The sequence below is a fragment of the Leucopleurus acutus genome (genome assembly GCF_964270905.1).
Source record: "Leucopleurus acutus genome assembly, chromosome: 19".
NCBI lineage: Eukaryota > Metazoa > Chordata > Mammalia > Artiodactyla > Delphinidae > Leucopleurus > Leucopleurus acutus.
Window position 1 is genome coordinate 25,751,990 of NC_139161.1, and position 11,399 is coordinate 25,763,388.

Here is an 11,399-nt window from a genome sequence, read left to right on the forward strand (position 1 = left end):
GGCCATTTGCATAAATTAGAATATATCCTATTCTCTTGTATAAAGTATCCTATCATGCATGACATACATCTTTTAAAATTTAACATAAATTGTGGACATCTTTCCATGTCCACACAAATACATCTCATTCTTTTTGGATTATGTGATGACTAATGAATAAGTTTACTAGAATTCATTTAACCAATTCCCTTTTGGTCGTCATTCTATTTGCGTGACATTTTTTGCTGTTGCCCAGGTTGCTGTAATGAACGTGATTTTATATTTTTGTCCATAGGTGGAAATGTTTCCTGTAGAATATATTTCTTAGGAGTGAAATGAAAAGGTCAAGGTTATGAACATTTGTTTTCATATTCTCTCCCTTTCCTCTCCTCTTTCTCCCTCCCTCTCTCTCTCCCTCCCCGCCCTCTCCTTCCTTCCTTCTTATACCTCCTCCCTCCCGCCATCTTCCTCATTGACCAGAAGGACTTTCCCCTTTTCTATGGGATGAGAACTCACATCATGTCCAGCATCTTCTCTCTGCTCAGAGCTCTAAGCCTTGTGTGTGTTAAAAGGTGCTTCTGAAATTTCGAAAAATTTTTCTCTTTTAGCAGAGCCTGTTGTTGTCTAATTCAACAAAGCCTAATTTGAAACTCACTGCCGAGCCCTGGCCCCTTTATTCCAGGCTGATGTGCCCTCCCCACGAAGCAGGGGCTGCCATTAACTCAATGAGTTGTGGGCGGGGGAGGGCAATGGGCAGCCAGAAACTAGGAAGAATTGGGAACAAAAGATACATTGAATCAACATTTCGGAGTAATATCATCTCATTACATCATGTACATTGTGAAAGCATTCTTTAAACTGTAAAGTTCTATTCAGATTGTGAACTTTTTTGCAATAGTAGACATTTTATAAATTACATAATTTGTTAAAGTGATAAAATGTAGATGCTACCTCGTAGGAAGGGCTCCGTTCATTCTTTGCTCCAGCCCCTTCCTAGTACCTGCTCCTGAGACTTAAGTTTTTTTTTGTTTTTTTTTAAATTTATTTATTTATTTTTGCTGTGTTGCGTCTTCATGTCTGTGCCAGGGCTTTCCCTAGTTGTGACGAGCGGGGCCCACTCTTCATTGCGGTGCGCGGGCCTCTCACTATCGTGGCCTCCCTTGTTGCGGAGCACAGGCTCCAGATGCGCAGGCTCAGTAGTTGTGGCTCATGGGCCTAGTTGCTCCGCGGCATGTGGGATCATCCCAGACCAGGGCTCGGACCCGTGTTCCCTGCATTAGCAGGCAGATTCTCAACCACTGCGCCACCAGGGAAGCCCTAAGTTTTTGATGTATCTTCTCTGGCAGGCTACTGTGAGATCCGGTGCTGGAAAAACTGGAACTGCGGAGACAGGAAATGGTGCACGAAGAAGGGCTGTAGGAAAGTCTGCTCCAGCTTCTCCCGAGGAGGTAAGACCAGGAGCCCCGCCTGATTCCCCAGCCAGCTGTGCCAGGGTTAGCCCTGCCTGGCCTTTCCAAAACTGTGCTGCTGATCAGAAATGGGACAGAAACCCATCAGTGTTCCTGGGGGCTCTTCCTCCACTCTTGCCCTTACAGGGGGAAAACAGGTGAGAGAGCCATGTGCCCAGCATGTCATTAATAAATACCCCTTAAAAAGACCTTTAATCATTTCCCTTTTTTTTTCTCCAAGTGAAGCTCATTATATAAAAGTCAGAAACTACTGATGAGCCTACATATGTGTATATATGTATATACTATGATTATGGTATGATCATTATATATATATATATATAGTATGCTTATATAATCATAATATTTTGACTGTCTAGAAAATGAACACTTCTGCAGCATTATACTTATTATCTGTATTTATATAAATATTAATGATATTTACTATTATTATATTTTTAACCCAGAAAAGCCATTCCATAAATACTTTTTTGTCACTTAAGTTTTGTTGGGAGCATCTTTCACTGTCAACACAATATATTTCATTTTACTTGATTTCACGTATTTAATTATTAAATTTAATAAATTTAATTTACTGTATCCCACCATATAGAATATACTACATCACCTCAGTAAATCACCTTCTAGTGGACATTTCAGGTGGGATTTTGTTTTGTTATTTTGTTTACTGTTGCTATTCTAAGCAATACCTCAATGCTGGTTTTTCTCACTAGATTTTCTGTGCCTCCTTATTATGCCTGAATGAAGAAACTGAGGTTTCTCGGGTTAAAGTGACTGTGCATTGCTTGTGGTTATAAAACCAGTGAGTGGCTAAGTCAAGATTGATGCCGGCTCCGTGCTTGGCAAAGTGGCAGGTGCAGGGCAGGGCTCCGGAGCCTTCAAATCCCACCTCTGCAGCTCACCAAAGTGGGGTTTAGGGCAAGTTACTTAACCTCGAGTTCCTCTGCTGCAACATGGGTCAACACCTATTGCAGAGGGTATGGTGAGGACTAAATGTGCTAAAGTAGATCATGTATTTGGCCCTGACCCTAGCACATAATTTTTAAAAAAAATTAATGGTAGGGAAAAGAACGGAGTAACAGGAAATACTGTTAAGTAGGAGGCAACACCACATGGGCTTAGGACTTTATTTCAAAACGTTGCTCTGTGGACACTGGGGAAATGTATGTAATATTTTTAACCCCCAGTTTCCTCATCAGGGAAACCCAGAAAATGTTATCTCCGTTACTACATCGTGTGAGGATTAAATGAAATATATGAATGTATATAGTACTGTCAGCCTTTTAAAAGAAAAAGGTAAGCAATTCAGCCAGCAAAATTGAGTTTATTCGAGAATAGCAGAGGAGTTGCAATTGGAGACAAGCAAAATGTGGCAAACCACCGGCAAGTCTGGAGAACAAAGGAGAGCGTGCTTTTACAGAGGACAGGAGGAAGTTGGGAGGGGTTGTTTCGTGCAGCAGTTCATTGGAGGAAAGTGAGAGTCTGAAGTGGTGGTAGCTTCTCATTGGCTGCAGGCGAGGGCGGCTCCTGGCCGGCAGCCAACAGGAAATCTTCCTCTTTCCTGCTGGAGGACGCAAGCTGCCATGAGTGGTACCTGCATGAGAGCCCTTCCTTCGTGGTTTCCTCGCTCCTATTTTGAGTTAGGTTTCCTTAACGCGTTTTTCACAGTATAAACATCTGGAGAAGCAGATGTGCTCAGAAAACCAGTGACTCATTGCATGGGGCCGCCCTGTGGCAGAACTCATGGGAGCTGGGACAAGCAAAAAGAATCTTAGCATCCACTCCTCCTCTGCCCTCTTTTCCTCCTAAACCTGGCTAATTTAATTCAGGTCACCCAGAAGAAAAAAATGAAATAAAAATCGGAAAAGATGGGGCTTCCCTGGTGGCGCAGTGGTTGAGAGTCCACCTGCCAATGTAGGGGACACGGGTTCGTGCCCCGGTCCGGGAGGATCCCACATGCCGCGGAGCAGCTGGGCCCGTGAGCCATGGCCGCTGAGCCTGCGCGTCCGGAGCCTGTGCTCCGCAACGGGAGAGGCCACAACAGTGAGAGGCCCGCGTACCGCAAAAAAAAAAAAAAAAAAAAAAAAAAAAAAAAAAAAGAAAATCGGAAAAGAACAGATGAGACTCTTAGCTTGGGCACATAGTTTGTTGGATATGATCAGCCTCTACTCTCAAATTATTTGTGTAAGAAACTCCACATTTCAAATGAGGAATCTATCCTGGAGAAGAAATAGATGCTACAGGAAGCCGGTGTTTGTGCACTGGCTCAACTGGCAGAGTTGTTGCAGAGATTATTTGTTCTTTTCTTCCTTTAACGTGAAAGCTCTGGAAATCTTACAGGAGATGAACTCATTCACGAAACAGTCCCACCAGACCAGAGAATAAGTGCATGCAGGGGTTATACCATCCTCAAGACAGGAGCCAGGAGCTGGAAACCTAGGGCCTGAACTCTCCTCCCATCAGGTCTGGGGACCTCTGACCAGAGCCCCAACCCAAGGACTCCCAGCCAGACTCACTGGGGGTGAGCTGGTGCCTACATTAGCTTGGTTTCCCAAAGCCACAGGGATGTCAGTCTCACTGTTGATCAATGGTGTCAGTTTCCCTGCAGGCTGCTGGGATTTGACACTTCCTTCTCTTGCTCTCTGCTTCTGGGGCACACAGCAGGGTGGCCCCAGTCCCCGTCCCCTGAAAAGGCTTTGGTTGCACATTCTCTTTAATTTGGCTCACTCTTTCAGGGCACCATCCCCCCACCCCGCAATCTTCCTAGCAACGTTTCTGCTCAATTCTCTGCATAGCTGGAAAAGAAGAAAATTTGAGAAGTCCCCTAACAAGTTACACCCCCAATTGTTCCCCAAATTTGCCCTCAAGCAGTGCCCCAGACCAAACCTTTGCTCCCTCAGGCTGAATTTTTTCCTGCCCAATATGGTTTCTTTATATGTAAGTTGGTGATAATTAAGGTCTTGATACTGATATGTGACTCTAAAAGCACAAGTAGCAAAATCAGTCAGGTCACTTAAAGAGGAGACATTCTTTTGAACCAAAAGGGCACTGGTTACAATGAGCACCTTGCAAGCACACCCTCAGCTTCACTGCCAAGGAAAGGACCAGGCTGTGCTTCTGCTGCAGTCAGGATGACAGAGGGACTTCATCCTGGATCTGGAGACTTTAATGGTTTCTTCACGTCACTCGGTTTCACAGTTTCAGGGACACAAGGTGGCTTTTGCTCAATGAACCTTTGATCAATTACTCCTCTACCTTTCTAAGTATGTGGTACCTTCATCCCTCTAATCCCAAGGAAGGGAAGAGGAGGCAATAGAGTTAGCCACGTGGTGGACTTGAGCCACTGGAAACCCCTGGTGTTGGCTGCTGGCAGTGCATCTGTGATGGTGTCACAAACAGCAAGAGACCTCAGGAGGCACGAGGGTTTGGGAGGCTGAGAACCAGCACCATTTCCTTGGTGAGAGAGGCCTGAACTGGGAACCATGTAGGTAGAATGCCACCCTGCACACCTAGGAGAGGAAAGCCATCTTTGTAGGTGCAGTGGTGGTCAGCATGGAAAAGGTTACACCGGTCTGCAACAGATGCCTGGGAGGTCAGGGATGAGCATAGTTCCTCAAGTGTTTGTTTGTTTTAAATTACTTAATTAATTTGGCTGCGTTGTGTCTTCGTTGTGGCACACGGGATCTTTAGTTGTGGCATGTGGATCTTTAGTTGTGGCATGCAAACTCTTAGCTGTGGCATGAGGGATCTAGTTCCCTGAGCAGAGATCGAACCCAGGCCCCCTGCATTGGAAGCGCAGAGTCTTAACCACTGGACCACCAGGGAAGCCCTGTTCCTCCAGTGTTTATGGGTTCCTACCCTGAAGGCTGACCATTAACCTCCCCCGCCCCCCAAAAAAGTCATTGTGCCTCCCAAAAGACACATTGGACCCTCAGGCATATGAGGCACCAGCAGAACCAATCCAAGAAGCCACGAGGGCATATGTGTCTGTTGGGGAATCACAGAGAAGGTATTGATTCAATATGGACTTTGGGGCCAGGTCCTCCCGGGTTCCAACCCCAGAACCACCACTCACAAGCCCGGACCGCGGGCGAGTCATTTATGTTCTCTGAGCTCCTATTTCCTCATTTCTTAAATGGGAACGACACATAGCTCAACAACTCTTTCTTGTGTGTGCAACTGTCACACATAGGAATTGCTCTGTGAGTATGAAAATCCTTCTTCTGTTTTCCTGCTCATCAACAGCTTTGGCCAAAAAGCTGAAGCTCATTTCTCTGAATTTTCTTTATTTTCTTAATATATGTTCCTTTGTTTGTTAAAGTTACACATTTCTTGCCAAAATTAAAATGTCATAGACTAAACAAAAAGGGCTAAATCTGCCTACAGTTCTATCCCCTTTGAATAATCACCATTGATTGTTGGGTAAACATTATTTCAATGTCCTCTATGAATATGCTAATATATACTTATTTTTATATGTCCTGTTTCATTCTCCATTACACTGTGTGATATATGCCATGTATAAGTGGGTCCATTGCCTAATCTCCGCCATGTGTATGGTAGCTTCCAGATACCCACACCTAAGGCTTCTTCGTGTTCACTGAGGCTTTTATTCTTTTTCTTTAATTTTTTATTTTATATTGGAGTATAGGTGATTAACAATGTTGTGTTAGTTTCAGATGTACAGCAAAGTGATTCAGTTATACATATACATGTATCTATTCTTTTTCATATTCTTTTCCCATTTAGGTTTTTACATAATATTGAGCAGAGTTCCCTGTGCTATACAGTAGATCCTTGTTGGTTATCCTTTTCAAATATAGCAGTGTGTACATGTCAATCCCAAATTCCCTAACTATCCCTTCCCTCCACCCTTCCCCCACTGGTAACCATAAATTCATTCTCTAAGTCTGTGAGTCCATTTCTGTTTTGTAAATATGTTTATTTGTATCATTTCTTTTTAGATTCCACATAAAAGCAATATCATACGATATTTGTCTTTCTCTGTCTGACTTACTTCACTCAGTATGACAATCTCTATGTCCATCCATGTTGCTGCAAATGGCATTTCACTGTTTTTAATGGCTGAGTAATATTCCATTGTATATATGTGCCACATCTTCTTTATCCATTCCTCTGTCGATGGACGTTTAGGTTGCTTCCATGTCTTGGGTATTATAAACAGTGCTGCAATGAACATTGGGGTACATGTATCATTTCGGACCATGTTTTTCTCCCGATATATGCCCAGTAGTGGGATTGCTGGGTCGTGTGGTAGTTCTATTTTTAGTTTTTTGAGGAACCTCCACACTCTTCTCCACAGCAGCTGTACCAATTTACATTTCCACCAACTCACTGAGCCTTTTCTGATGTTAGAAATCTGTATGGAGCACTGCCGAGGAGACTGGGACTGTGGAGCTGGAGAACGATGTATCAAGAGGGGATGTAGTCGAGTCTGCTCTTCAGTCCAGGACCCAGGAGGTAAGAGCACACAGCCCTGCCCAGGTCCCCAAACCCTGCACAACACAGAGACACAGGTCCCCAAACCCTGCACAACACAGAGACTGCTTAGCTCTGCCCAGACTTCCCTTCCTTAGATGGTAAATTTCCAGGGTCTCTGCTTTCAGGCTTGTCCTTCCAGAGGGAAAAGCATGTCACAGACCTGTGTGTCCTGACTTTTTGGGCACAGAAACTTCTTCTTTTATTTTGTTACACAACTAATAATGTTCATTATAAAAAAAACTCAGAAATACTACTAATTAAAAAGATAAATTATCCAGTGGATAATAATTATCCACTGGATAATTTATTATCCATAAATTATCCCATTACCCAGATAACCACGTTAACCTTTAAAATAAAAGCTTCCATGTTTCATACACACACAGATATATTTTTTCAGATTTAACAAGGAATAAATGTTTGTTTTGTGGTTACTGCATGTCTGGAACTGTGCTGAGTGCTGGGAGATAGTTAAGGAGAAGTCTTCGTCCTTAAAGATCTCATAGTAACAGAGATATAAACAAACAAACAAAAATCCAGGATATATGATTTTTACAAATATGGTGTTGCAGCCCATCCCTGATCAATAAACACAATTCTATCACACATTTTAAAAAGCTTCATTGTTTTCCAGTATGATATGCCTTCTTTCCATGCCTTCTTCTACTATTATAGAATTAGATAATTATCATTTTGAGTTACTTTTTAATAACAAGGACAAGATAAATGTCCTTGAGCTAAATCATATTTCTTAGCATAAATTCCTAAAAGTAGAATGGCCAAATTACATTTGAAAGCTTTTGATATAGATTGCTATATTGCCTCATGAGGACACCTTTCAACACCAAAAAAGCTATAGCCTCACTCCACATATTTGTAATTTAACAGACAAACATCTACTCGCATTGTGTATGTATATATCTGTGTTATTGATGTGTTTGTACTTATATTTGTAAAAGCCAAGAGAAGATTCCAGAAGGAGCTACAGGAAATAGTAGATATCTCCTGGGAAATGCGCTGGTTGGCTTGAGGGAAAGAGAAACTTCCTTTTTACTTAATATAGTTGAGTATTTTTTGTTTTAAAAATAAAAACATACTACTTTTCATATAGTGCAAAATAGGTAGATAGCTTGTCTATATTTTTTGAATTGGATAAAAGGTTAAACAAAAAAAACTTCTCACAGCCCTCCCCTGTTATCCTGTCAGGCTTAACAGTTTTCAGCTGAATTTTTTCTACGAGTAGATTGTGTGGAGGAATGCCGAGGACTCTGGGACTGCGCTGAAGGGAGCTGGTGTGTCAACAACGGATGTGGCCATGTCTGCATACCCTTACGAAACCCAGGTAAGCACTGCAAGCCCAGCTGTCCATGTCCCTGACTAACTGAATGCTTAGCCCTGCCAGGACAATGGCTCTTAGGCCAGCTGCACAGAGAGAGAGGAGGCGGCTATACTGGGGCCACTACTAACCTCTGGGAGAATTAGAAAAGAATAGAATTCTTCCAAGTCTAGAAGACCATGAAGACAGATTAATAATATCTTGCTTTAGAAGTATTTGTAAACTTGAAAAAGCTGGAAATACTCTTAAAACAGAAATGAAATAACGTTAAGGTACCAAATTATTCTTCAACAAGGTCTGGAAAGAACACAGTTATGAACAAGTTAGCTGATCTCTCACACCCAAACACACATCCACACCGGTGTGAAACACACAGGTCCATTCATTCAGTCCACCAGCATGTATGCCTTTCCAGGCGGATTCTTGCCAGCCATGGCTGGCTGGTACTCTTTCCCCGCAGAACCTTCAACTCCCTAGGATTGATCCTTCAAGCCTAGGATTGATCTTCGCTGCTGTAAGTTTGGTGGGTGCATCAAAGTGGCCTGGGAGTGACTTCCCTGGTGGTCCAGCGGTTAAGACTGCAAGCTTCCAATGCAGGGGGCCCAGGTTCGATCCCTGGTTGGAGAACTAAGATCCCACATGCTGCATGGCACAGCCAAAAAACAAACAAAAACCAAAGTGGTCTGGGAACTAGGGAGGCTGTAGTGTTAAGACTGGGTGTATCATCCAGGGAACAGCTCGCTAACACACCTCTACATGGTCTCAGGATCAAGGACCACAGTTAGATGTTTTGGGGTGGGGGGGAGACAGAGGTGTATGTAAGGAAATCCCACAGATGAAGGAGATCTCTGCCCAACATGGAATAGAGAATTGTCAACCACCATTTCACTTGATTCACAAGAGTGATATCCAGCCTGCATTTTCCATGTTAGTTAGTCTACCCTAACTCAATAGGGTAGACTGTTTTGGGGGGTGATATACAGCAGGGGTTCTCCCATATCAACACACATAAGAATGACCTTGTGAGGGGTACTTCCTTGGTGGTCCAGTGGTTGAGAATCCATCTTGCAATGCAGGGGACACCGGTTCGATCCCTGGTCGGGGAACTAAGATCCCACATGTCACGGGGCAACTAAGCCTGCGCGCCACAACTACGGAGCCCACACACCACAGCTAGAGAGAAGCCCACGCACCGCAACGAACGATCCCGAGTGCCGCAACTAAGACCCAATGCAGCCAAAAATAAATAAATAATAAATATATATTTTTAAATGAATGACCGGGGGGAAGGCTTGTTAAATCCAGATTGTTGTGCCCCAACCCTAGAGTTTCTGTTTCAGTAGGTCTGGGGTGGGGCCCAAGAATCTGAATTTCTAACAAGCTCCCAGGGGATGCTGATTCTGCTGGGTCAGGGGACCCATTTTGAGTAGCACTAGATACTGGATTGGGGATCTTAGTTCCCTGACCAGGGATGGAACCCGGGTCACAGCAGTGAAAGCGCCACGTCCTAACCACTGGACCAGCAGGGAACTCCCTTTAAACAAAACAAAAACAAAAACAAAAAACTTGAAACCTGGTCTTTTGTCTTTTATCTACTATTTCTTTCCAAATGCAGTCATCAGAGCCCTATACCAGAAGTAAGGCTGGTGGTGGTGTTAGTACCCAGTCTGATTTTCACACTGTGGGACTCAGTGTTCATTGGCGCCTGAAGGCACATAGAATTGGTGAGAAGTTGTTTCTGTTTGTGATCTGGGATTTAATTATCTAGTTTCAGCTGGAACAAAAAGGAGGGGGTTAATGGCAAAGCTCTCTCCTCTTCTCCCAGGATGCTGCAGCTGCTGGTCATCAGTGTGTTTTCCCACACACAAAACAGTACTGTGTGCCTCCAAGGTTTAGAAGGGGGAAAGATTGGGGGCATCCAGAAGGGAAGAGGCTAAAGGTCCATCAGGGAGTGAGACACTTCAGCTCGCTCGCTCTCAGCACTGGGTCCCACTCCCTTCTACAGAACCAGCCTGGGTTCTGGCAAGACTGTTTTGTGTTTCAGCTGAACAGAGACCTGGAACTTGTCCACAGCTGGCACCAGGATCGATTGGAACTTGTGTTGAAATGTGCTCAGGGGATGAATCCTGTCCCCTGGGACAAAAATGCTGCAGCCATGGTTGTGGACACTCTTGTCAACCCGCTGTTTGAGCCGTGAGTATAAGATAGAGAGCTGCTTAAGGGGAGGATGAGTCCCTGCTGGCCTTTGCCAGCCCAGAAGGGACCCCGGCTGCCCCTCTGCTCACTGAAGTCTGGATGACTTGTGGAGAAAGCTGGTTGGTAGCAAAGAGCAGGAATTTCTGGAAAGTGACATAATTACCTTTGTATTTTAGGAGGAGGACTTCACTATCCGTTCGGATGATAATTGAACCTTGGCCTCCTTCAGTAACTGTTCCCAAACGTCATCTTTATTCTAAGAGCTGTGCTTTCTTACCGACCCCAGGATCACAGGATGTGGATCTAAAATAACTTGGTTTAAGTGTTGAATTGTGGCAATTGAGGACTCATGGGGTGACTGCTTTCAAAATTATCTTTCTTCTTAATAAAATGATTTCTGTAGCATTATCAAACCTGAGTCATTATTTCTATGTAAGATTTCTAGTTCACTGACATTAGTACCTCTACCTCCAACAAGTATTTAACCCCAATCTATGGACCCTCTCTCTTTTTCATCATCCATCACCATTCATGTCCTCTGTTTCTTCCTCAGCCTTTTCCCTGAGACCAGCCCAGGCACTCAACACTGCCTGGAAATCTAACCACACTTCCCCCAGAAAATTCACTCTCCCAACAACCAAGATTTCCACTTATCTTTCTTCAGCTCCCCATCTCATCTACCTCTCATTCCAACTTCCACCATTCAGGTCTCACCGTCTATCTCATCTATCCTTCATTAGGAAAAGAACTGCACGTTTGCAAAAATGTCCTCCTCTTCTATCCCCATATATGTGTATCCATTTACTCTGCTTTATCCCCAGTAATAATGGGGAAAAAAATGCTCACTACTCCTATTTAAGTCCAACCCCTCCACTAACATTCTTCTTTTCTAATGAAAGACTTCTCTAGTTATTATC

The 11,399-nt window shown here is 43.7% G+C and overlaps 1 protein-coding gene across 1 annotated transcript; it reads left to right on the plus strand.

Annotated features, from left to right (window-relative positions):
* Positions 1–1,307: 1,307 nt before the first annotated feature.
* Positions 1,308–10,483, plus strand: LOC309976113 (uncharacterized protein; the record flags this gene model as incomplete). The annotated part of the gene is made up of 4 exons (XM_082861590.1): positions 1,308–1,427; positions 6,825–6,929; positions 8,194–8,292; positions 10,331–10,483. 4 exons carry the CDS (start codon positions 1,308–1,310, stop codon positions 10,481–10,483), a joined length of 477 nt encoding a protein of 158 aa, XP_082717716.1.
* Positions 10,484–11,399: the final 916 nt, after the last annotated feature.